At 55.1% G+C, this 27123-nt stretch overlaps 1 protein-coding gene across 4 annotated transcripts in view; it reads right to left on the reverse strand.

Annotated features, from left to right (window-relative positions):
* Positions 1–9174: 9174 nt before the first annotated feature.
* HIC2 (HIC ZBTB transcriptional repressor 2) overlaps positions 9175–27123 on the reverse strand; it is a 35560-nt gene continuing 17611 nt past the window's right edge. For 3 of the 4 annotated variants that reach the window (XM_030915165.1, XM_010381787.2, XM_030915166.1), the window contains exons 2-3: positions 17801–17898; positions 9175–15664 (exon numbers count right to left, since the gene is read on the reverse strand). In XM_030915165.1, the coding sequence (XP_030771025.1) occupies positions 13843–15664; positions 17801–17826 (1848 nt within the window). In that variant the 5' untranslated portion in view covers positions 17827–17898 and the 3' untranslated portion in view covers positions 9175–13842. The remainder of the gene's footprint in view (positions 15665–17800; positions 17899–27123) is intronic. The other variant, XM_030915167.1, reaches the window with a different exon arrangement.

The raw sequence follows: 27123 nt of genomic DNA on the forward strand, positions 1-27123 counted from the left end.
TGCCCCTTACTTCCTCAGGAGATGCTGTCCACCTCAGCCTGATTGCCACACAGAGTAAACGAGCTGATGTTTACAAACTGTCAGTGACTCACAAATGCTCACTAAACAGCTTTAAATTAAACGTGAACCTCCAAGTTCTGATCCCTGCTTACCACCTTCAACACCATGGCTCTGGACTACACCATTCCGAGAGCTCCTAAGGAGCCTACCTGCCCCCACCCTGCCTTCCTCCAGCAGCCAGCAGGGCCTCTCAGACCCTCAGAGAGCACAAGTCCAAGTCCCAACATGGCTCCTAGGCCCGACGCCACCAGGACCGCTCCTGCCACTGTGCAGTCTGCTGCCACAGGGCCTCTGTGCCTGCTCATTCCTCCGCCCAGCCCCTCCCTCACTTCCTGTGGCCTCACCTTAATGCCATTTCTTGGGAAGTCTTCTCAGGCCACCCATCCCCAATTGTAACTGTGTCCCCACAGCACTCAGCACGACCAAGGATGCTTTATTTATTTATTTATTTTTTTTTTGGAGATAGGGTCTCACTCTGTCATCCAGGCTGGAGTGCAGTAGCATAATCCTGGCTCACCGCAGCCTCCACCTCCCAGGCTCAAGCAATCCTCCCACTTCAGCCTCCCAGGTAGCTGGGACCACAGGCTGAGCCTCCAAGGCTGGCCTGTCTTCCCCAAGCATTCCAGGATCCAAGAGCTCACGGACCATATCTTGTGCACCGTTCTCTCCATTGACAAACCCAGGGCTCACAACACCACACACACTTAAATGCTCTGACACCTGAATGGACAGCCAGCCCGTCTGCACCTCAGAGACATGGCATCTGTTCAAGGCAAAGGCCATGGCCGGTGGGGGCTGGGATTCAAATGCTCTGGGCTCCTTTCAGCTGACCTGGAGGTGTGGCCTGCTGATCAAGAAGCATGGGACGGCCTGAGTGGTGGTCTGATTTCACAGCAGGGACCCTGCAGGAGGCAACTCATTGTTACCTTGGCCAGAAAGAGGAGCTGAACATGAATAGGCAAAAATCCCAAATCCCAAAATCACTGGGGACTGACTTTTTTTTTTTTTTTTTTTTGACATGGAGTCTCACTTTATCGCCCAGGGTGGAGTGCAGTGGTGCGATCTCGGTTCACTGCAACTTCTGCCACCTGGGTTCAAGCAATTCTCCTGCCTCAGCCTCCCAAGTGGCTGGGATTACAGGTGCCTACCACCCTGCCCGGCTAATTTTTTGTATTTTAAGTAGAGATGGGGTTTCGCCCTGTTGGCCAGGCTGGTCTTGAACTCCTGACCTCAAGTGATCTGCCCAACTCAGCCTCCCAAAGTGCTGGGATTACAGATATGAGCCACCGCACCTGGCCACAGGGGCCGACACTTTCTTTTTTTTTTTTTTTTTTAAGAGGGAGTCTCGCTTTCTCCCCTAGCTGGAGTGCAGTGGCATGATCTGGGCTCACTGCAAGCTCCACCTCCCAAGTTCACGCCATTCTCGTGCCTCAGCCTCCCGAGGAGCTGGTATTACAGGCACCCGCCACCACGCCTGGCTAATTTTTTGTATTTTTAGTAGAGATGGGTTTTCACTGTGTTACCCAGGATGGTCTCGATCTCCTGTCCTTGTGATCCACCTGCCTCGGCCTCCCAAAGTGCTGGGATTACAGGCGTGAGCCACTGCACCCAGCTGGGGGCCAACATTTTCTTAAATCCACTGGTCAGTGGCATTAGGGGAAGCCACCTGGCTCAGAAAGTGTCTGGGCACAGGGACAGGTGAGCTCTCCTCAGTCATCTACCCAGGGCAGGATTCTCAGTAGCACCAGGCACACTGAGAAAGACACCTGGGCCCTGCTGGTGGCCCAGCCTCTTACACTGCCACCAAGGCCCTCCAGCCTCCCATCTGGTCTCCACAGCACAGAGGCGAGCCTTTGCATGGGAAAGGACGCAGCCTGCACTGCAGGGAGAGGCCTCGGCTGCTGCACCCCTGGCCAGCTCTGGCCTCCCAGGGAGCCTGCAGCCCTGGCTGCCTTTCCCAACCCTGGTCCCCGCTCGGCCCCTCGATGACTTCTTCCTTCAGCATGGGGTCCGTGCAGCTTCCTGGTCTGTGGGGGGCTTCCTGCCACCTCCCAGTTGGCTCTTTCCACCCCAGCCTAGAGCAGCGGAAAGGCCAAGCCCAGCCTGTGCCGCATGGGTGGACAGCATGAGTGAGGCCCAGGACAGGGGGCTACAAGACCAAGTACCAGCCACCCAAGCCTAGGGCTTACACACGTCCACACTCTTATGCGATTCTGGAAAGGTGATCAGTATGGATGCTGCACACTACCTTATAGCACGGTGGAGGTAGGGGTTGCATCCTGCCATTGGCAAAAGTAACATTTTGCAGCACAACACTAGTGACCTCTAATGACACAGTCTAATTTTACCCAGGTCATTTTGAGAAAAAGCCATTCACAAGCTTCCTTCTACATTTGCTGTGCAACTTCGTGAATGTCCTTTACAAAGTCCTATTGGAGGCTGGGCACGGTGGCTCAAGCCTGTAATCTCAGCACTTTCAGAAGCCAAGGTGGGCAAATCCTTAAGTCAGGAGTTTGAGACCAGCCTGGCCAAAGGTGAAACCCCTGTCTACTAAAAATACAAAAATTAGCTGGGCATGGTGGCACACGCCTGTAGTCCCAGGTACTCGGGAGGCTGAGGCAGGAGAATTGCTTGAACCTGGGAGGCAGAGGTTGCAGTGAGCTGAGATCATGCCACTGCATTCCAGCCTGGGCGACAGAGCGATATTCAGTCTCAGAAGAAAGAAAAAAAAGTAAGTCCTATGGGAAACATTTCTTGGAATATTTAGCATAGGGACACTTCCTTATGTACTAAGATGAAAACCACCTCCAATTCCCACTTCCCCACCTTTGCTTTTTTCCCATCCCTCCTCTTTTTGGGAGCAGGGCGGAGGGACACTTTGGGCACACGGAGCCAAATAGGATGCTCAGCCACACATTTTAGCCCCCTGGGAAGCATGGCAGCTTTCTCCTACTCCTGTTCTTTTACTGTGTCAAACATTCTCCACTCCATAGAAGTCTTTTACTGAAATCCACCTCAAATAGCTTTTGGAAAACGACTTATTTTTTTCTTTTAAAGATAGAGTCTCACTCTGTCGCCCAGGCTGGAGTGCAGTGGCGCGATCTTGGCTCACTGCAACCTCTGCCTCCCAGGTTCAAACGATTCTCCTGCCTCAGCCTCCCGAGTAGCTGGGATTACAGGTGCCCACCACAATGCCTGGCTACTTTCTGTATTTTTAATAGAGACAGGGTTTCGCCATGTTGGCCACGCTGGTCTTGAACTCCTGACTTCAGTTGATCCACCCACCTTGGGCCTCCCAAAGTGCTGTGATTACAGGCGTGAGCTATCACGCCTGGCCAAGAAGCAAGTTTTAAACAAGTAAGACACGTTACTAAGGAAACATTACTGCCTACCACTCCAAACCTGGTGTTGATCTGTAACCAAGTAAGTACCCTCTAACCAAGCCCTGACTTCAGCTCAGGCTGCAATATAGTATTTCACCTTGCTTTTCTCCTTATGGAGAAAAGCACACGTGAGGTGTGCTTCCCTTCCACCCTACCATGCAAGGACAGGTGTGAGGAAAAGCATACATCTCAGGCGCCATTTAGTTGGTTCCAAGCAGCTTTTTCAGGTCTCTTTTTTTTTTTTTTTTTTTTTTTTGAGATGGAGTCTCGCTCTGTCGCCCGGGCTGGAGTGCAGTGGCCGGATCTCAGCTCACTGCAAGCTCCGCCTCCAGGGTTTACGCCATTCTCCTGCCTCAGCCTCCCGAGTAGCTGGGACTACAGGCGCCCACCTCGCCCGGCTAGTTTTTTGTATTTTTTAGTAGAGACGGGGTTTCACAGTGTTAGCCAGGATGGTCTTGATCTCCTGACCTCGTGATCCGCCCGTCTCGGCCTCCCAAAGTGCTGGGATTACAGGCTTGAGCCACCGCGCCCGGCAGGTCTCATTTTTAAATATGAACAAACTGTCACCACTACCCAACGTTTGAGAAAAGTCTTTAAAATTATTGAAAAATATAAAAATCAGGTCAGGGGCGGTGGCTCCTGCCTATAATCCTAGCACTTTGGGAGGCCAAGGCGGGTGGATCGCTTTAGGTCAGGAATTCAAGAACAGCCTGACCAACCTGGTAAAACCCTGCCTCTACTAGAAACACAAAAAATTACCCGGGTGTGATGGCAAGCACCTGTAATCCCAGCTACTCGGGAGGCTGAGGGAGGAGAATCACTTGAACCTGAGAGGCGGAGGTTGCAATGAGCTGAGATCGTACTACTGCACTCCAGCCTAGGTGACAGAGTGAGACTCCATCTCAAAAACAAATAAAAAACCCCAAAATTAGCTGGGCATGATGGCAAGCGCCTGTAGTTCCAGCTACTTGGGAGAGTAAGGCAGGAGAATTACTTGAACCCAGGAGGCAGAGGTTGCAGTGAGCCGAGATCGTGCCACTGCACTTCAGCCTGGGCAACAGAGCAAGACTTTGTCTCAAATATATGTATAATCAAACTGAAAAGGGGATCCAAAAAGAAACTACTATATATACAATATAAGAAACAAATTAAGATGTCAAAAATCAGCACTCCTTAGAAAGGCAAGAGATTGGCTAGGCGTGGTTGCTCACGCCTGTAATCCCAGCACTTTGGGAGGCAGGCAGATCACGAGGTCAGAAGATGGAGACCATCCTGGCTAACATGGTGAAACCCCGTCTCTACTAAAAATACAAAAAATTAGCTTGGCATGGTGATGGGCACCTGTAGTCCCAGCTACTTGGGAGGCTGAGGCAGGAGAATGGTGTAAACCCAGGAAGTGGAGCTTACAGTAAGCCAAGATCACGCCACTGCACTCCAGCCTGGGCGACAGAGTGAGACTCCGTCTCAAAAAAAAAAAAAAAAAAAAAAAAAAAAAGGGAAGAGATTACATCTATTACAAAAAAGGATGAAATGAAATAAAATCAAGAAACAGACAAAAGCATTCTTAGGAATTAAAAATGATCGCTATTTTATTTATTTATTTAGAGATGGAGTTTTGCTGTTGTTGTCCAGACTGGAGTACAATGGCATGATCTCGGCTCACCACAACCTCCACCTTCCAGGATCAAGCAATTCTGCTGCCTCAGCCTCCAGAGTAGCTGGGATTACAGGCATGTGCCACCATGCCCGGCTAATTTTGTATTTTTAGTAGAGACAGGGTTTCTCTATGTTGGTCAGGCTGGTCTCGAACTCCTGACCTCAGGTGATCCGCCCACCTTGGCCTCCCAAAGTGCTGGGATTACAGGTGTGAGTCACCGCCCCCAGCTTTATTATTATTTTTTGAGACAGAGTCTCTGTCTTGGCTCACTGCAACCTCCACCTCCCAGGTTCAAGCAATCCTCCCACCTCAGTCTCCTGAGTAGCTGGGACTGCAAGTGTGCACCACTAAGCCCAGCTAATATTTTTTCTATTTTGGGGGGTAGAGACAGGGTTCTGCCATGTTGCCCAGGCTGGTCTCAAACTCCTGGGCTCAAGCAATCCGTCTGCCTCAGCCTCCCAATGTGCTGGGACTGCAGTGTGAGCCACTGTGCCCAGCTAAGTTACTTTAAAAATCAGTAGGACTTTACTGAAGGGAATGAGTCTCTGGAGTGAAACCTAGCCATCAAGTGCCTAGCCCAATGAATGGGCAAACCACATAAAACAGAGGTTCCTCAATGCTTCCAGGGAGGAAATCAGGGCACATACAAAACAAGTTAGACTTTTCATCACATTAGAAGGTAGAAGCCATGGGAACAACACCTTAAAAATTCAGTGGGAAAAGGATATTCAAACCACAATTCTGTACCCAGCCAAAATATCAATTCCATATAGTTTACAAGCATTTTCAAACTTCAAAGTCTTAAAAATCCTACTTCCCATATGCTCTTTCTCAGGATTGCACCAGAGGAACTGTGCCACCAAAACAAGCTTGTAATTCAAGAAAAAGAGTACATGAGATCCACAAGACAGGGCTGCTAATGCAGGACAACGGCAGGAGGAACCCTAGCCCACATCTGTGCGAACTCCAGGATGTCCCCTGCAGTGGTAGGGGTTGGAAATAACAGCACAGATGGTGTCTCACTGTGTGGAAAACTGTACTGGAGGTGTTTCACAGAGTTAAAGGGGGAAAGAAGACAGAGACTCTAACTGGGCAATCAAAATAATCAAATAATTTTTAAGAAAAACAAGAGGCCAGGCAAAGTAGCTCATACCTGTAATCCCAGCACTTCAGAAGGCCAAGGTGGGCATATCACTTGAGGCTGGGAGTTCAAGACCAGCCTAGGCAACATGGTGAAACACCATCTCTACTAAAAATACAAAATAAATAAAAATATATATATATATGCATGCATGCCAGGCATGGCAGTGTGCACCTGTAGTCCCAGTTACTCAGAAGGCTGAGGCATGAGAATCACCTGAACCCGGAAGTGGAGGTTGTAGTGAGCCAAAATGGCATCAGTGCACTCCAGTCTGGGCAAAAAAGCGAGACCCTGTCAGAAAGGGGAGGGGAGAGGAGGGGAGTGGGGGGAGGGAGAAGGGGGAGGGAAAAAACATAAACAAGAAATGGGCCAGTGGCTCAGGCCTGTAACTTCAAAACTTTGGGGGCCAAGGTGGGTGAATCGCTTGATCTCAGGAGTTTGAGATCAGCCTGGACAATACAGTGAAACCCCATCTCTACAAAAATTTAAAGAATTAGCCAAATGTGGTTGTGCATACCTGTAGTCCCAGCTACTCGAAGTCTGAGAGAGAAGGATCACTTGAGCCAAGCAGGTTGAAGCTACAGTGAGCCGTGACAGCGCCACTGCACTCCAGTCTGGGTGACAGAGTGAGATCCTGTCCCAAAAAGAAAAAGAAAAAAGAAAAACAAAAAATTGTACAAAAGGCCGGGCACAGTAGCTCACACCTGTGATCACAGCACTTTGAGGGCCAAGGCGGGCAGATCTCTGGAAGGCAGGAGTTCGAGACCAGCCTGACCAACGTGGCAAAACCCCCTCTCTACTAAAAATATAAAAATTAGCTAGGCATGGTGGTGGGCATCTGTAATCCCAACTACTTGGGAGGCTGAGGCAAGAGAACTGCTTGAACCCAGGAGGTGGAGGTTGTAGTGAGCCAAGATCGCGCCATTGCACTCCAGCCTAGGTGACAGAGCAAGACTCCATCTCCAAAAATTAAAAAAAAGAAGAAAAAAAGAAAAGAAATTGTACAAAAAAGGAGATGAAGACCCATTATCTTACCCAGCTTAGCAGTAAGTAAACAAATTTACATAGTGATCACAATAGGGACAGATTGGCAAATCACATCCTCCTACACCTGTTTTTATAAATGAAGTTTATGATTTTTTGTTTTGTTTTGAGACACAGTCTCCTCTGTTGCCCAAGCTAGAGTACTGTGCCACAATCACAGGTCACTGCAGCCTCAACTTCCCAGGCTCAGGTGATTTTCCCACCACAGCCTCCCAAGTAGCTAGGACCATAGGTGCACCCCACCATTCTCAGCTAATTTTATTTTATTTTTTTTTTTGAGATGGAGTCTCACTCTGTCACCAGGCTGGAGTGCAGTGGCGTGATCTTGGCTCACTGCAGCCTCTGCCTCCTGGGTTCAGGCGATTCCCCTGCCTCAGCCTCCTGAGGAGCTGGGACTACAGGCGCCTGCCACCACCCCCTTCTTAATTTTTTGTATTTTAGTAGAGACAGGGTTTCACCGTGTTAACCAGGATGGCCTCGATCTAGTGACCTCATGATCCACCCCCCTAACGCCCCCAAGTGCTGGGATTACAGGCGTAAGCCACCGCATCTGGCTGACAGACAGTAAATATTTCAGGCTCTGCAGGTCATACCATCTCTGTTGTGACTACTTAGCCTTCTGTCATAGTGCAAAAGTAGCCATCAATTAGGCCAGATGCAGTGGCCAAGTTAAGAGGATCACTTAAAGCCAGGAGTTCAACACTAGCCTAACAAGATGGCAAGACCCTGTCTCTACAAAAACAAAAATTAGCTGGATGTGGTAGATCACACCTGCAGTCCCAGCACATGGGAGGCTGTGGTAGGAGGATTACTTGAGCCCAGGAGTTTGAAGTTACAGTAAGCTATGATCCACTGCACTCCAGCCTAGACAAAAGCTGGAGTAAATATATATATGTGTAAATATATATATAATTTTTTTTTTTTTAACAATCTGACTACTTAATAGAAAGTTTGCCAACCTCTAGATCAAACTACACATTTAACAACTATTTGGTGGATATAAATTAGGAAGAGAGTACAAATGAACTAAAATCCTTATTGATAGTAAGTCCAGACTCCAAAACAGAATGAATAAGACAGCAGTGTAAGAATACTATTTAGACACGTAGAGATAAATGCAGGAGAAAGTGCTAAAATAATTCAAAGTGATTCACATTATATAGTATGGGATGGAGTTGGGGAGACAAACTAGTTTTTAAGCCTTTTTGAGAACCACTTTAATTACTTAAATTCTATTCAGGAATTACTTTGATAAAGCCAAAAAATCATTTTAAATCAACTGAACAGAACTCACCAAGACTTAAGAATATCTGTGCTCAAGCTCTTCTGGAGTCTGGGGTTACTGGGTTCATCTCCGGCTGCCAGGAGCCACCACGGATGCCTGCAGTCCCCTCCATCCCTGCTTCTCCTCCTGGGTCTTCACACTAGGATCCCCATTCTGGGTGGTCCCTGGGGATTATTAACCATTTTCCTTCCTCCCTCTCCTCCCCTCAGGCCAAGCAGCAGTGAGCAGAAGGGAACAGCCCTCGCCTTGCCCCAGCCCTTCCTCAGCCCCAACTCTGCCACTCCAATGAGGGGTCCCAGGCACTGGACAGCCATCCTCCTCTTCCCAGTCACCAGGTCCATGCTGCTGTAACTGTGCATACATCGCTGCTTCCCAGACAGCCTCAGCTAACTCAGGCCAACACTGCCCAAGAGCATACTGACACCAAAGTGCTAGTCCACTGGCCCAGTGCACAACCCCAGGACCCACCAAGCACCTCACCACCAAGCACCACTGAATGGTGGCAGGCAGATGCCCATCCCAGACCCCACCCTCCTGAGACTTAGAAGCCATGTCACTTTGCTAGAGAGAACAGCCAAAGCAGAAAATGGAGGTCCCACACCAGTTTTCAATCAAGCTTTTAATGAAAAGATCATAAAATAACAGTTTCTCATCACTGTACATTAAGACTGCACACTTCTGAATGGAGAGATCAGTCGTTGGTGAATTGCTTTTCTTTCTATGACACTGGGCAGCTGTGTAGCTGCAGTTCTGACCTGAATTTACACAAACTCTCAAGGAACATGAACTCAATGTGACGAGTGACAGCGGCGGTGGCCAGTACAGGAGTGCGATCCCGGTGTCCCTCCCCGCTTCTGGGAAGGGCATAAAACAAAATATGATCCCTCTTCCAGTTCCAATTAAACAAAACAGCTATAACCCCATCCCTCCCCCCTCCCCTTCGAGGTATTTGTGAGAAATGAGCCAGTGCCCAACCTGGGCCCCCCCCCCGGGCGGGGGAGGGCAGAGGGAAGCTAGTGATGGGTGGGGTAGAGAGGTTCCCCTCAGCACCTGGCCCCACGGGGCCCACCAAGTGGAGGGTGGGAGCCCTGGGGATCCTCCCTAACCCAGTGAGGTCTGTTATGCAGCATTTTTGAGGTCAATAAATTACAGCAATAAATAGCAAGGTGAGGTAAGGGGAGGGGGTCCTGGTAGAAAGTTAAAGTGGGGTGACTGAAGCCGGGGCATCCTAGGAAGGGGGTCCTGGGCAGCCTCTGTTCCCACTGCTCATGCCCACCCCCACCCCGGCGTGGAATGTCAGACTGAGGCTCCAGTTAGGTCCCTCTCCAGCCCCTCACTCCTGGCGTCTTGATTCACAGGTTCAGTAACATCTGCCCCGACGGGGTACTGGAAAATAGGACCTTGGTCCCTTTAGGGGGCATGCCAGGGCTGAGAGCCCTTGTCTGCTCTAAGGCCTGGCGCCTTTGGCTTTTGTCCCCCACGCCTGGGGGGTGGACGGATGCAGCCTCCTGCTCCCTGAGCCCTGCCCTCCGGCTGCCCAGGCCTCACCCCAACTCAGGATGGCCGGAGGGCACGGGGTCAGCCTGCCCAGCGGCCCAGCCCGGATCGCACTCCTGCATGGGGTCTGAGGTCCAGTGAATACTGACGGGTTGGGGGAGTGGGCAGGCGGCCCGGCGCCCCCGAGTGGTGACGAATGGGAAACACACACGGCTGCCTGAGGTGGGGAAAGTCGGTGAGAGTCCGGATTGCTCATTTCACAGGCTGAGGTGTATGGCTATGCTGCAAGTCTCTGAGATTCTTATTTGCTTAAAGGTTCATCTTTTCTCTTCCTTTTTTTTTTGCAATCCTGGAGGAGCCCTTGCTGGGGCTCGGTCCGGCGGGAGCATGCAGTGGCAGAGCCCGGCCTGCCACCCGCTCACTCGCCCCAAGTCTGAGAAATAAATACATTCATCACTGCACAAACATATTGATACAAAAACAACACTGTTAAGAGTGTTTGCACCGTCTATGTTGGTAAGGACCAGACCCAGTCAGCCCCCTCTGCTGTCTGGGGTGGGGTTAGGGGTCCCCACTCCTGGGGACCCGCCAGAGTCGACTGAGCCGTGCAAAGGTCCCGGCTTTTTGGCTTGAGTGGGACCCTCACATCAACCCATCCCCGAGGGTCACGGGCAGAGCAGCAGGGGACCCAAGCCCAGACTCGGGTCCTGTGGCCAGAACTGACAGCCATCCCCGTGTAGGCTAGCTGGTCAGGACCAGCGTGGTCCGGCCAGAGGGCCTTGGGGGTTGGTCAGCACGGGCCCAAGCTCTTTGGTGCCAGCTGGGCTTGGAGGGGCCCTGGGAATGGGGACGAGGGTTCAGGTGACTCCAGGGAGGCTTCCAGTCCCTTCCCCAGTCCCAGGGCTGCCCTTCTCTGCTCGTGAACCACTCCAGGGCCAACTCAGAAGGGCTTCCAGCAGCAGGGGAGGGTTCCCTGGACTGGCCTTACAGCTGCTGAGGTCTGAAACTGTAAAAGCTTATGTAAACAATGAGATAAATATATTAGTATCTTTTTTCTGAGCCCATGGAGGTTCCATACTCATTCAAAATGTGCTTTGGTTTAAAAAATAGGCTTTGTGAATTTGGGTATGAGCTTATTTTTTTTTCTTTTTTCTTTGTTTATCCTCTCTTTCCTACATGATATCTGCTATTTTCTGATTCCTGTTTCTCCGAAACATTCAGGAATTAAGTGACGAACGCAGAGAACTGTAAGCCGCCTTGGCCTCCAATAACCCAGTTTCCTTGTGAGGCTCTTAACATCTCCACACACACACACTCGCACACACCCAACGTGGAAATCAAAGGAAAAAGAAAACAAAGCCAAATGTTGTGTTAATCCCACCCTGTCCCAAAACCCCTTAAAGTCTTAAATAGGAAACTAGTGTTCTGCTTTCTCATTAAAATACAGAAAAGGCTCGATACAATACTAAGGTGGGTACAATACTATGTCGCACAAACGTCGTTGAGTGAGGGGCCTCTGCTCCCAGTCCCTGAAGTTCTGCAACGGAATCACCTACTTTCACAAGTCACCTCACAGATGCGGCTGCCCACAGCCCGGGAGGCCACGCACACGGCCAGATGTGTGCACATTTCCCGTGCGGTACAGACTTTGCGTCATGTGGCTTAAGTGCTGATGGGGTGGGGTAGGTTCAGGACAGCGGGGGCCCCTGAGTAAGGGTGGAGTCCATGGGTCTCCTACCCCCAGGTCCCCAGCCTGACTTGCTGGAACCTGAGACCCAGGGCCCAGTTCTGTTTCCCACCACAAGGAGGGAAGAGGGGCTTCTCAGGCTGGGATCACCACAGGGAGGGCTCAGCCAGGAGCCTCATCTGCCCGACTCCCTCACCCCAAACACGCCGCTCCCCACTTGGGTCCCTGAACTCAGTCTGTTTTTAGCTGGAGGGTCTCTAGAGGGGTGGGGGTAGGGGATGACTCTGTATTTTTTTGGTCTAAACTTAAAATGAAAAGAGAAAAAAAAAAAAATGGTGAAGCAAGATGACGATAAAGCCTGCCGGCCCAACCCCACAGCTCCAGCTGGCTGAATACAGTGGGACTGAGATCAGCAACCTTGGTCTGGCCTTGAGAGCCCACTTCGGGGCCCATGGAAGTATCTGAGGCTGGCTGAGGAAGCCCAAAATGAGGGGCGAGAGGGTGGCCCCTAGACGGTGGCCGGGGGCCAGGACTGTTCAGGGAAGTGCAATCCCTGTTCCCCGGAGGGCCCTGTGGTCAGCTCTCTCAAGCTCAAACTCTTGCAGGAATGGAGGGTGGGAGTGCCAGGATGAGGGCTCACTTCTGCCTCACCCTGGCTGGGAGCTGCAAAGAACTGCCACCCTCCTCATGGCTCCCGTCAGCACCCAGTACCTGGCTCCAGGCTGGGGCCTCACACCCCTCCCCTATGCCACAAACAGAGGTTCGTGTGCCCGGGTTGCCAGGGTCCCCTCGGGGTGGATGTGGCCCAAGGCTCAAAGGGAAAACACACAGGTGAGCTGCAGGCACTGGGCCACTCGGCACCCTGCTGGCTCCTGCACACGACTTCCTGGGTGCTTGTCAAGGGCTTCCACTGCCAGTCACCAACATATTGTTGTCACAAATTCAAGAGGTAGCAAAAGGTCAGAAGTCTCCACCTTGTTCAGTGAGGAAGCAGGGAAAGCGAAACGTCTGCCCATGCGTACGGCACACACCAGACACACACACACACGCACACACACAAAAATGAAAACAAGAGTACCGACGGCCCCGGCATCGAGTCCAGCCTCCCCCCACCCCCCGGAACCCCAGACCTTCCAGTTCAAACAGTCACATAAACGTTACACTGGTTTTTCTCTTAATAAAAAACAAGTACCTCTAAACAAAGAATATTTCTTGGAAACTACAGGAAAAGCACTCTCTCCTGAGGCAGCCGAGGCAGGGCTCAGGGACCAGGGAAGCCTTTGGGCAAGAAGGGCTTCTGGGGCCTGGAGAGGTGGCGCACCAGCACCCCTGCAGCGCCAGAGCCGGGGGACGCGCAGGAGGGCCAGCAGCCCCTGTTACATTCAGTCTTCAGACCCAGGCTCAGCCCCGGAGGGGGCAGGAAGAAAATAAGCTATTGTTTGTTTTGGTTTAAAGAACAAAAATCAAAAAGAAAAATAGAGGAGCAGATCAGTAGGAATAACAGCAACACAGGCCCAGGGGGCTCTTTAGTTGTAGAGAGGTAGGCGATGGGGTCACCCTGACTGTCCCAGCGCCAGTGAGCAGTGCCACCCTGGCTCAAGGAGGGAGGGATCTGCACCCCCAGCACCTGTTCCCTGCAGAACCAGGGCCGCACGCGCCCGCACAGACACAAGCACACGTGCACACACACAGATACGGCTAGCGGGGTGGGGCCTGCTCCTGACACCACCCTGGCTGTGGCCAGCATCCCACTGCCCTCTTTCTCCAAGCAGCCTGCAGCAAAGGGACCAGGTCCCAGCGAGACCCACGTGACCCAGCCCACAGGCCCTGGGGTGGCCCCCGGGGGGAGCTGGGGGCCTGGGTGGGATGGGGAGGTAGACGGGCTGGGACCCCTGGCTTCCCTCCTCTCGGCTCTGCTTGGTACAGACTGTCGATTAAAGCTCTGGGTGTGGGCAGTGGGGGCCAGAGGGGCCACCCGGAGCCTCCACTGGACCCAGGGTCTCGCCCCTGCCACTGCATCACCTCGCTTCTCCTTCCATGGGTTCCCGGGGAGCAAGGTGGCAGAGGGCGCCCGCGGGTCTTTGGCTTCTAGGAGGGGGAAGTGTGCATGCGCAGGTGGCTGATGAGGTTGCGCTGCTGGGTGAACTTGCCTCCGCACAGCTGGCACTCGTAAGGCTTCTCGCCCGAGTGCACACGCATGTGCTCAGTGAGGCGGTATTGGCGGGTGAAGCGCATGCCACACTCATCGCAGGCGAAGGGCTTCAGGCCCAGGTGGCTCCGCATGTGGCGCGTCATGGTGCCGCGCTGCGTGAACATCTTGCCACAGATGTTGCAGGGGAAGGGCCGCGTCAGCCAGTGTGTCTTCTCGTGCTGCCGCAGCGTGGCTGGGTCCTTGTAGGTCTTCTCGCAGACCGAACACTTGAAGGGCCGGGGCTCAGCCGCGTAGGCCGCGCTGGGCGCCGACAGGTCCTCGGCCTCCTCCTCGGCACCCCCACTGCCTGTCTCGTAGGCCCCCTCTTCCTTGATGAACAGCTCTTCCTCCGTGTGAGTCTCCACGTGCGCGTTGAGCTGCTCGGAGCTGGGGAAGCCCTTGGCACAGGGGATGCACACGTACAAGTTGTCTCCATAGGACACCGTCTCGTAGCCCTCCTGCCGGTACATGTAGTGGGCGCTGGCGTGGCCGCTGCCCCCCTCGCTCCCGCTCTGCGCGCTATCTTCACTTGCATCCTTGCCGTTTTCCTCCTCCTCCTTGCAGGGGTAAGGGGGCTCCCCATAGGGCCCGCTAGGGCCAGCCCCACCAGCCAGGATACCATTGGGAACCCTGTCCCCGACGCCCTCGCCCTCCTCTCCCGGGCAGGGACCCTTGGGCCCCGCTTCTCTCCGCTCAAAGGGGGAGCCAGCCACAGGCTCCTTCTTGCCCCACTCCTTCTTCCGAGTGGAGTGCCGGAGGCTCTTCCGAGGCTGTCCGCCAGGCGCCTCCACCAGGCTCAGGTGGTTGTCCTCAGCCCCCTCCAGATCCATGGGCTCATCGGGGGTGCCCCCCAGCTCAGAATAAGAGGCACTGTTGGCAACGGGAGGGGCAGAGGCTGCAGGGGGCGAGCCATGTTGGCTGTCGCTCAGTTGGGCTGGGTCATCGGGAGTGAGGTGGGGACCTGGGGTGGCAGGAGGCAAGGGTGGGCTTTTCTTGGACAGGTCCAAGCCCAGCTCCTGCTCACAGCCCCCATTGCTCCCGTTGGTGCTGCTGCTGCAGCCCCCCAGGCCTGCCTCCCCGCCAGCTGGGCAGACGGCCCGGCCCAGACCTTGAACGCTATCCTGGTTAGAGCCACCAAGAAAGAGCTCATCGTCTGAGCCTTTGGCTTGCGGGAGCTCCTGGGGGGCATGGGCCCCCTTGCACCCATCCACGAGCCCGTGATACCGAGCCTGGATGACGGAGGCCGTGGACAGCCGCTGGCTGCGGGGGGGTCGCCCCATGCCGGCAGCCCCCGCCCGCCCAGAGCCAAAGGGCTTTCCAGCTCGCTTGAGTTTGCGGCGGCAGAGGGCTGCCAACTCAGGCAGCTGGAGGTAGCTGGCGGCAGTGAGGAGTGTGCTGAAGTTGGGCTCGGCTGGCTGGTCGCTGGGCAGCAGCTTGCCTGTGTAGATGAAGTCCAAGATCTGCTGGAACACCGTGGAGCTGACCATGTCTGTGTCCAAGTTGATGAGGTTGTCATGCAGGACCAGGGACTTGAAGTAGATGCTGCTGGCGGCCAGGACGTTCTTGTGGGCCCGGAAGATGGAGTTCTCCACCATGATGATGACGTCACACAGGAAGCCCTTGGTCCTCTGCTGGTTCAGCTGCAGCAGGAGCTGCTTCGAGTGGCTGGGCAGCTCCATGTCGGGCCCCATGTCCCCGCGCCCTGCCCACGCGCACCACCTGTGGGCAAGAACAGGCATGCACGCGTCAGATGACTGGGACACTCCAACCAGGGCTCTGGGGCAGGGTGGGGCTCGACAAGGCAAAGTGCCTCAGAACTTACCCCACACAGGGCAGCAGCCCCTGGGGCACAGTACACGGCACATAAGCCCACAATGCCTACTGCATGCAGGTAGTGTATGTGTGTCCCCTCACTGAGGACTCAAACTGAGAAGGGACAGAGGCCCCTGCCCCATTTGCACTAATGAGAAAAATGGAGGTGGAGGGTGATGAGGTGACAAATAGAGAAACAGGGATTTGCATTTGGTTTCACACCCCGGGCTACTGTCTCTACACTAAATGAAGTCGATGACACATCCTCAGGCACCAGAAGGGGACCCAAATGACCAGCAGATGGCTTTAAACTTACGAAAGCAGAGGCGCTTGTCTTGAAAGCTGGCAAAAATGCCCCAAAACTAAATGTTCCCTTTGAAATACAGCAGGGCCCAAATCAAACTGCCAGCAGCCTCTGGTGTGCAGCCTTGGCTCTGTTGTGCCTCCCAAGCCACCTGAGAGGCTGACCAGGCTTTGCTAGAAGTCATGTGGCTGCCTCCCAGATGCTGCAGTCAGCCTGCAGCCCCGCCTCTCCCCAAGGCCCTGGGCCACCTTGCACTCTGGGCGGGTGCCAAGTGCTGCCCCAGCCTGGGCTTCCAGGTACCAAGCAAGAAAGGCAGTCTGGGCCAAACACCTGGCACCACCTGAACGCTCCATCCTCTCTAGGAAGGGCAGCGCCATCTGGGCCTAGGAAAGTTGGCCAGCTGGCCTCCGCCACACAGACTGGCACAGGCACTCACCGAGTTCAGCAAGCAAGAAACATACCGACACCACTGGCCTCTGCAGGAACCTGCCAGCCCGGGCGTACTTCTGCTTGTGCGGCAGCAAGCCATGGGGTTCCCAGAGCGGGTGCTCCTCACCACGCTTCCCATCCCCACTGAGCAGCTTCCTCTGCTATGGACCAGGCACGCCACAGTGGGAATGCAAGGGCAGGGCACACGGATGCACAGTGGGCACCAGATGGACCCCAGGGGGGAAGAGAGAAATGCTGCTCTGAGGGAAAAGGCAAGGACTGTGGCCGGCAGTGTACAGAATAACTCTGGAATGTTGTGAATGACTCAAAGCCATCCTCAGCCCTAAGCCCAACTCCCCAGTGCAAAACACAGTACCCCCAGCTCCATCCTACACCCCTACCACAGCCCCTCAGAGAATGGCTCAGCAAGAGGGTTCTGGGGAAGGCATGCCAGTTTACAGGTGGCCACCTGTGCCCCGGACAGGCTCACAAGCTTCCACAGGGCAGGGGGCCAGTGGAGACAGGAACTTTCCTCACTGACTCACGGCTGTTGGACAACTGAGCAGCAGGGCCCACAGGCAGCTCTGAGCCTCACAGTTCAGGGTTCAGACTCTCAGCAGCTGAACTACTCTGAGCTGCTGCCCTCTGGGATCTACTGCCCCTCCCAGAGTGTCCAGCCCTGCCTCCCAGAGCAGCGCCTTGGAAAGGGTCCCACCCTACCCAACCTTCCCATGACAGAAACTCTCCCCAGCCCCATGCCTGCCCTTGTTTGCAAAGACAAAGGAAAACCCTAACATTCACAGGCCCCTGAAGGTGCTGGAGCTCAATGTGAACACGCAAGGGTGCAACACAGCCTGGAACACCACTGGCACTCAGAGCCTAACAGCAAGAGGCAGCAAGCACCTGCAGGGGCTCTCTGCCTAGCAGCCCAGCCCACAGCAGCTCAGAAGGGTGCTCATGGGCTGAAGACTTCATGAACCAATCCTCCTCTGCTCCCTGGCCCCTTAACCCACCAGGCAGGGACAAAGAGCCCCCAAAGTGTGGCTTCCACACTGGGCCCCAGTAACCGCTTAGCTCCCAGAAAACATCAGTGCCGGCTCTGCCAGCACCCAGACACCTGGTACCCTGAGACTGGCAAGGGGGCTGGCAGAGGGCAGTGGCCCCCAGGCTCCCTCCACACTGCCCAGTGCTGTGTGCACACAAAGGACCACAGGTTAGACAGAGATAGACGCCGAGCTGTGGGGCTGTGCGCCACCCAGAAAGCTCCGAGGAAAGGGGCCAGTGGCGGTCCTCCCTCCCCTGCGCCTCACCGGAATGCCAAGGGCCCAGACACCATGTGAGCAGCAGCCAGCGGGGGGGGGCCTCCTGAGCGCGTGGCCTTCCTGGGGGCGCATCAATGCCTGGTCACCTGGGGAAGAGAAGACAACACAGTCACCCAGACAGCCATCAGCGAAGAAGAGAGGGAAGGACAATGAAGGGAAGCACCCGGGGGTCTCTGGCTGGGGCACCGGGGCAGCCCAGCAGGAGACTGTGGCCACAGAGCCACAGTGCCACAGTTGTCCCTTCCGACAACCAGGAAAAGTAAGGACCAGAGAACAGTCTAGGGAGTTCAAAGGATGCGATACCTCCCACTCTAACACACACAGGAGATTATGGACACCCAGGGGTCACCTAGGCCAGGGGGCGCTGGTGGCAGACACACAATTCCTGGCCTGCGGGTGTGGTGGCAGGAGGCCTGGGCAGGGCCCTTCTCAGGCTGGTCACATTTACATAACAAAAGGTCAAAATTGGAGCCACTTGTGCAAGGGCTATTTATAAGAACCAGTCTCAACCGCTTCTGGCTCCCCTGTTCCTTCCCTTCCTGATCTACTCTTACCCTCTCCCTGCCCAGAGGGCCCAGCCCCCTAGCCAGACCACATGGCCTTCCCTCTCCAGAGGTTTCGCTGCCTAAGGGCTCGCCCAAGCTGCAGGCCTGGGCTTTCAATACCGGCCCACCAAAGCCTTGGGCAGCTGCCACCAGAAAAGGGTGGGCTCCCTCCCACCCCCAGAGCTCTGGGTCCTGAGGGAGGGGGGATCCTGAGGTGGTGGGTCCTTGCACCCCACACCTGCCAGCCTGGGCCCCCATGGAACAGAGCCAGGGTCAGGGAGGGGGCGTGCAGTGGCTCCGTTTCCCCTTCCCCCACTCCGTTTCCCCTTCCCCCACTCCGTTTCCCCTTCCCCCACTCCACCCCCAGGGCCAGGGAGGCTCAGCAGGTCCCTCAGGAATGTGACCAGACCCGGGGTGCCGGCCCAGGGTTGGGAGGCCTAGGCTGAAGCCGGCCAGCTGTCTCTCCAGCCCCTAGTGCAGCTCCCCTCTGGGTAGGGGGTGTGAAGGGAGGGGTGCATGGCTGGTCCAGGACCCCACCAAAGGCCCAGACGGCAGCAGAACCAGCTCTGTTGGCAGGAAGCCCAAGGGCGTCGATAGTTAGCAAGGGTTGGGCCTGGTGGGCTAACGCTGGGCTGAGGCCAGTCAGGCAGGGGCCACTGAAACACTGGCGGGAGCAGTCGAAAAACTGGATAGAGGGTCTTGGTGGCACACTGGAGACAATCGGACACCATCATCCAGCCCTGTGCCACTTCACCTGCTCCCCAACCACTGCCCCTCAGGACCCAGTAAACCAGAGCCCTGCTGGGCAGAGCGTCTTCCAAACTCCGCAACCAGGGGTCACCTGACCTTGCCAGAGGCCAGGCCAGCTACTGGATGCCGTGCAGGCAGTGGGTGGCAGAATAGGACTGGGGGGCACCTGAGTGCCATGGGGGTGGGAACACCCTACATCAGTGCCCACTGCCTGGCCCTGACAGGCACTTCACAAGCCCAGGCTAGGACTAGATCTCTCCACCAAGGAAGGATGGCCCCAGGCTGGGTCAGCTATGACACAGAACAGGGCAGGGCTCCTCCCTGTGCCTTCCACTTGAGGCAGGGGTGTCAGAGCCACCTGCAGAAAGTTCACAGCAAGCACAATGCCACCATGCCTGCCATCTACACCAGCTGGGCTGAGTATGGGCTACGTCTAGGCCACCACTGTGTCTGCAAGCAGCAATGCAGCCTCACCCCATGGAGGGGTGGGGGTTGGCACACGTCATCCTGCTGCAAAACCCCTACTAAACACTGCTCTTTCCTTCTCAGCCACAGAGCCCTGCCCTACCCGCTTACCGCTGGGCATGAAACAGCAAGCGCCTACCCTGGAGGACCCCGCCCGGGGAGTGCCAGGTAACTAGAAACACAGCTTTGGGCGCTGGCCCGGATGCTGGTGCCCAGCCCTGGCAGCAGCTGACTGCAGGCTGCGATGAGGATGCCGCCTGGCACCCAGCAGCCCCTGGCAGCAGGCCCAGGCAGCAGGCCTATCAGCCCCAAGGCTAGCACGCCCAGCCCTGGCCTACTGCCCGTCCAGAACGCTAGCTCCCAGGACGCCCAGGATCTGGGGCAGTGGGGCAGCAGGCCTGGGCTATCGGGGCCAGCTGGGCATTCGTCTAAGGCTGTGACCCGTCCCCTCCCTGGGACAGAGCCTTCAGGGGTCCAGGGGAGAGGCAAGAAGGGTAGCACAGAAACTATCTCCCCAGTTAGGATCCCTCAGCTTCAGGATTCCCCTGTAGATGGACTGGCCCCAGCTGGGAAGGGCAAGAACCCCAGCAGCTGGAGGGAGGGCCAGCTCTCTCTGGGGAGCCCAGAAAGTCTGCAGGAAGGAACACAAAGCCTCGGGGTTACCTTCCCAGGCCTTCTGTTAGAGCAGACGCACAGCCCTGTTTACGGAACTGTCAACACGCAACGGCTCTCCTTTCCTTCCCTTCCCAGTCCCTGCCACTAAAAAGCCAGAAAGCCATGTCCCCAAACACTGAGGGCAGGCCCAGGGCCCAGGCAGGTGCTAGGGGGCTGGAACAGCACTGAGACACTCCAGCCTCTCAAGCCACCGGTGGCACATGCCCAAGCCCTGCAGAGCTGGACCAGCCACAGCAGCCCCACCCCACTCTGCTCACCCTCAAGGAACTTACAGTAAGGCAGCCCAAGGCCCAGTCAGAGCCTACCGGGCCCAGCAAGTCCATTCTGTGGCAATAAAAACCTTGGGGACACACATACCCAACTGCTAAATAAGATTATCTCTGGGATTGGGATTATAGAAAAACCACAGTATCTGCATGTTATGTTCATTTCTGTAATACTCAACATTTTTAAAAAGTATTACTTTTTTTTTTTTGAGGTGGAGTCTCGTTCTGTCCCCCAGGCTGGAGTGCAGTGGCGTGATGTTGGCTCACTGCAAGCTCCGCCTTCCGGGTTCATGCCATTCTCCCAAGTAGCTGGGACTACAGGTGCCTGCCACCATGCCCGGTTAATTTTTTGTATTTTTAGTAGAGACGAGGTTTCCCCGTGTTAGTCAGGATGGTCTCGATCTCCTGACCTCATGATCAGTCCACCTCGGCCTCCCAAAGTGTTGGGATTACAGGTGTGAGCCACCGCGTTCGGCCAAAAATACAAAGGGCAGAAATGATGCAGAGACATGGATGAACCTCACAGTCATGGCACTGAGTGCAAGAAGCCTTTTGCGCGAGTACAGACTGCATGACTCCATTTACATTAAGTTCTTTTTTTTTTTTTGAGACGGAGTCTCGCTCTGTCGCCCAGGCTGGAGTGCAGTGGCCAGATCTCAGCTCACTGCAAGCTCCGCCTCCCGGGTTTACACCATTCTCCTGACTCAGCCTCCCGAGTAGCTGGGACTACATTAGCTGGGACTACAGGCGCCCGCCACCTCGCCTGGCTAGTTTTTTGTATTTTTTAGTAGAGATGGGGTTTCACCGTGTTAGCCAGGATGGTCTTGATCTCCTAACCTTGTGATCCGCCCATCTCGGCCTCCCAAAGTGCTGGGATTACAGGCTTGAGCCACCGCGCCCGGCCTACATTAAGTTCTAGAATAGGCAAAACGGACTGAGGGTAAGAACCACAGCAGAACAGGCTGTGAGGGACAGGTGAGGACTGTCCAGGATAGGGCGAGGGACAAATGCTCACTGCCTGGCCCTGACAGGACTACCCAGGATGGGGCATGAGGAACTCTTTGGGGTGAGGGCAGCTCTCTATCTTGCTGGGAGTCTGGGTTAAGGTAAACGAAAATACAATTTTAGACACTTAATTGCATTTAACTGTACTTCCAATGAAACCTCCAGACAGAGGCTTTCACAGGACATTCCCATCTCAGAAGCTCAGCACGATACCCTGTTCCCTCCTGGAAACACCACCAGCTAACCTTTACTGGGCACTGTTGTATGCCCTACCATGTGCTGTGTCACTGGACCCTCAGGGCCACCCAGGAGCCTGTGGGTTCTGTCCATGTGATGAGGTGGGCCCCTCTCATCTTCACACAGCACAGCTGAGCCTCAAACCCAGCACTCACCCTGACCTCTCACCTCCCCACAAGGTAGGAAAACCTGGGGCTGAAAGTGTGGAGCGACATGTCATCTGTAGCCCTGGGCACAGGACACCCTCTTCCCACTAATGATTTCCAGACCACCCAGGGGATTAGTTCTCCTCAATTTTTCAACTGGCACAGAGACCAAGGGCGATGGGGAAACACCTTGGAAGGGCAAAGATGCCACAGTGGGAACAGGTTCCTGTCCCTCCCAGCTGCTCCCCAGCTGGGTGGCCCTCAGTGCATCTCCAGAGGGCAGTCAAAAGCCCCAGGCCAAGACCACCCTGCACTCTGGATCCCTCTACTCGCTCCCCAAATGCAGACCAGCCAAATAGCCAATGGGGATGGCAGAGGGCAGGACACTGTGCACCCCTCACTGCCTCCTGACACTCGAAGCAGCCCCCCATTGGGGGACCCACTAGTCCGCGATCCTATGCGAGGTCAGGCCACACCTGCCCGAGTGTGGAGCCTCTGGTCAGTCCACGTGGCTACAGGGGCCCATGGGGAGGCTGGAACAGGGTCATCTCAAGGCCTTCTTTTTTTTTTTTTTTTTTTTTTTTTTTTTTTTTTTTTTTTTTTGAGACGGAGTCTGGTTCTGTCTCCCAGGCTGGAGTGCTGTGGCCGGATCTCAGCTCACTGCAAGCTCCGCCTCCCGGGTTCATGCCATTCTCCTGCCTCAGCCTCCCGGGTAGCTGAGACTACAGGCGCCGCCACGTCGCCCGGCTAGTTTTTTGTAGTTTTTAGTAGAGACGGGGTTTCACCGTGTTAGCCAGGATGGTCTCGATCTCCTGACCTCGTGATCCGCCCGTCTCAGCCTCCCAAAGTGCTGGGATTACAGGCTTGAGCCACCGCGCCCGGCCAAGGCCTTTTTTCTAAGCACCCAGCAAAAGGCAGGAGAGTGTGCTCTGGTCAGCATCTTTCAAAAGCCAGAAGAGAGGAGGTTTTCAGATAAAAGTGATCCCTGCGGAGGCAGAAAGCAGAGAACTCCAGCCCCCAATCTGAGAGGCACTGCCCCAACCCAGCCTGGACACCCACCTTGCCTAGAGCCTTGCCCTCCAAGAAGTCAGGCATTCAGAATCGCTCCAGGTGCTGGGCCCCCACATGGCTCCTTCTGGAGGCCCTGCCTTTGGGAGACAGGAATACATCTCACGCCCACCTTCAGGCCCACAGGTGGGGGTCAAACTCAGGGTGTGGTCTCAGCTACAGGATACCCCTGCCTTCAGTGTCTGGCTCCTACAGGCAGAACGTGCCTTCCTGGAGGCCACCACAGGCACCCAGACTGAAACTTCTGGCTCACACCCAACCAGGAGGGAGGCCTGGGGAGAAGGGTGAAGACTAGGAAAGGGCGCCGCCCCAAGCAGGCCACCCCGCCTAGCCCTCCTAGGATCCTTCTCATCCACCTTCCTCCCCGGAAGCCACCCCTTACTTTCCCAGAAAGGGGCTTCCTGTATGAGGCCTGGAGCTATGCTGGAGGACTGAGGAGAAGCTCCCCCCAACCCACCCCCAAGAAGCAGCACCTTAACCACCTCCCAGCCTAAACAAAGGTAACAGTGAAATGGGAACCCTCCAGCTGACGCCAAGACAGCTGAGAGTGAGCAGGGCCGCCCACGGCCCGCCCAAGCTCCACTGTCAGGTGGGAGGGACAAGCATGCCAGGCTGAGAAGCCATGCTGGGCAAGGCAGGGCCACCAGGCTGAGAAGCCATGCTGGGCAGGGCAGGGCCACCAGGCTGAGAAGCCATGCTGGGCAGGGCAGGGCCATCAGGCAACTTCCACATCCCAGAGATCTAAGTACATCTGACCAGGATCAGAGAGAGCCCCAGACTTGCTGCCACTCCTCCCAAACTTAAGTCTAAGGTCAGATCAGCCCTGGTCCCAGACCAACCCCCAACTATAGTCACCTCATACTTCAGGTGTGGCCGCGACAGATGCAGCTGCAACAGGTGGCCCTGTGTGAGCTCAGCCTCTTCCCAGGGGCCCCTAAGCCATGGGAGAGACTGTCTGGAGGGCACAAGGCAGCCAGGCAGGAGGCAGCCAGGATCCAGAAGCGCCCCAAGGCGCAGCCCCTGGACACACCAACCAACCCTGCACAGTCACAAGCCCAGGACTTTGTTCATCCTATTCCCATGGCCTGGAGTCCTCCCTGAGAAAGACTTGGTAGACAAGAGATAGCTCCATGGGGCCAAGGCTGCACCTCACCCACCGCCACAGCCCTGTATGAGATGGTAGCCCATGTGTGGGCAGGTCTGATCTCCTCAATCTTCCCACAGGCCCATTGAGTGGGGCATCACCAGGCAGCCAGGCAGGAGGCAGCCAGGATCCAGAAGCGCCCCAAGGCGCAGCCCCTGGACACACCAACCAACCCTGCACAGTCACAAGCCCAGGACTTTGTTCATCCTATTCCCATGGCCTGGAGTCCTCCCTGAGAAAGACTTGGTAGACAAGAGATAGCTCCATGGGGCCAAGGCTGCACCTCACCCACCGCCACAGCCCTGTATGAGATGGTAGCCCATGTGTGGGCAGGTCTGATCTCCTCAATCTTCCCACAGGCCCATTGAGTGGGGCATCACCTCTGCAGTTTCAGATAAGAAATTAAAGGTTCTCGGGGGTTAAGCAACTTGCCCAGGGTCACAAGAGCATGTAGGTAGCAGAGTGAGGACTCAAAGCCTGACTCCAGAGCTGTAGTCTGATGACCCCACCTTAATGCAGGCAGGGCCAGGGATGCCACTCACACAGGGCTTCCAACTGCCAAGCTGCTTAGGGGAGTCACAGGAGGCACTGCCCTCCATGCACTGGTGTGCCAGGAGGAGGGACTCAGTCTGCACCTCCACCCTCACTCCCCCAGCCCCCAGCACCACCCACCTATCCACAGCAGGGCCTCACCTGGGTGCATTCTCCCAAACTCATTGTGAGGGCATGGGGTCTACCCAGCTCCTTCATCAGAAGTGACAAAGTGGGGGCCCCATCATACAGCCTGCTTTGGAGGCCCAGGTGGAGCTTGCTGCTCCTCTGGGAACACCCCCACCCTCCATGACCTCCTTCCCTGTCCCTCTAGGCATGGGCTGGTGGTGGGTGGGGCTCACTGCTCTGGGCAAGCCCAGCCATGCAATCCAGCCCAGACCTGGATGCTGGCCAGCAGCTCCTGGCTCTTCTCCCAGACCATCCTCCTGGAAAGCAACAGGCTCCACAAATGCCAGGAGCTCAGCTCTCTCCAACGCAGCTTCTACAAAATAAACACTCGGGTTCCACTCAACACGCTGGTGATGCAGCGATTGGGACCTGAGGCTGGCCTCCTCCTCCTCTGCTCCTCAGGCCAGCCCTGTGGCCTAGAGTGAGGGAAGTAGCATCCACCCCAGCCCAGTGACTTTCCCAAGCCTGTTCTGAAATGCCCATGGGTCCTACTGACGACCTCGTGCTACCCACAGCAGGGCCGAGCCCTGCATGGTCCGAGTCACCCGCCCATGTGTATTATCCCTTCTGAGAGGTGAGGAAGCATAGGCTAATACTCCAGCACAAGGAAAAGGCTGGAATGGGCTGCTGAGAGGAGAGCTGGACCGAAGATGCCTCCAAACTGTGCTTCCCAGAAGCTACAGCCTCAATCCCCTCGTTCTCCTCATCACTTCCGGGTTTGGAGCCAGCAAGGAGTGAGGCCAGGAAGACCTTGGAGACCTGCAGCTGATTTCCCCTGCTAGGGCTGGCACCAAGGAGGGCCTGGGGCCCTGGCACCATCTGGCTGAGAGTTCTAAGACAGGATATTGGAGAGAGGCAGGGGAACACTGTTTTAAGAAGCAGAAAAGGCCGGGCGTGGTGGCTCAAGCCTGTAATCCCAGCGCTTTGGGAGGCCGAGACAGGCGGATCATGAGGTCAGGAGATTGAGGCCATCCTGGCTACAACGGTGAAACCCTGTCTCTACTAAAAAAAGTACAAAAAACTAGCTGGGCGAGGTGGCGGGCGCCTGTAGTCCCAGCTACTCAGGAGGCTGAGGCAGGAGAATGGCATAAACCCGGGAGGCGGAGCTTGCAATGAGCTGAGATCCGGCCACTGCACTCCAACCTGGGCGACAGAGCGAGACTCCAAAAAAAAAAAAAAAGAAAGAAAGCAGAATAACGGCCAGGCACGGTCTGTAATCCCAGCACTTTGGGAGGCTGAGGCGGGCGGATCATGAGGTCAAGAGATCAAGACCATCCTGGCTAACACTGTGAAACCCCATCTCTACTAAAAATACAAAAAATCCCGGAGGCTGAGGCAGGAGAATTGCTTGAACCTGGGAGGCGGAGCTTGTAGTGAGCTGGGTGCGATCAGACAGAGTGCCTGGGTGCGATCAGACAGAGTGCCTGGGTGACAGAGTCAGACTGTCTCACAAAAAAGAAGCAGAATAACAATTTAAGATTGTGATAGTTACTACAAATGCTGTGCTCACCTCCAAACTCCATCCCAACACCACCCTGCCTCCCAAGAGGGACCTGAGTGTGGGGGTAAAAGGCTCGCTGGCAGCCACAGAGCAGGAGCCCATGCAAGACCACTAGAGGATGTGCAGCTGCTATTCCTAGTAGGTGAGGAAAAGGCAGGAATCTGGCAGCCACATATGTCAAGAGGCAAAACAGGCCCTGTGCTGGTTTCTGCAGTCCTCTCCAGCCCGCTTCCCTGCTCTTCTTGCTCATTGGCCATGACCCAAGAAACAGCAGCAGCACCACCAGGGATCTTGTTAGAAATGCAGATGCTCAGGCTCCATCCAGCTCTAACCACCAGAACCCTGGGGGCTCAAACACACAGTCAAGTCTGAAAAGGGCTAGAAGCTTTTTTTCCTTCTTTTGTTTTTACCTGGACACCACTGATTGGAAAGCTCTCTATGGCCTGAAAGCCAAGTGCTCTGCAAGGAGTTAATGCTTAAGGGATGGGCATCAAGTGGAAGGAGAAGGCCCCCAAAACGAAGATACATTTCCCATGTACACAAGCTCACAGGCTGGTGAATACAAACGGTAGACCTAGAATGTGCCACACCAGGGCCGAGTCTGTTACCACAGGTACCAGAATGGTGACCACGGCAGAGGGTTCCACAAACTCTGATCAGAGAAGCAGGCGTTTGTGGCAGACAGAGAACACAACTCTGTGTGGCAGGGAGGGAGGACAAGCAGTGGCAGCACAGCAGACAACAGGTGGAAATTCTACATGCAAGGCACTAAATGGGTGAGGAAAGCCT

Source organism: Rhinopithecus roxellana, chromosome 13 (genome assembly GCF_007565055.1).
Source record: "Rhinopithecus roxellana isolate Shanxi Qingling chromosome 13, ASM756505v1, whole genome shotgun sequence".
Lineage (NCBI taxonomy): Eukaryota > Metazoa > Chordata > Mammalia > Primates > Cercopithecidae > Rhinopithecus > Rhinopithecus roxellana.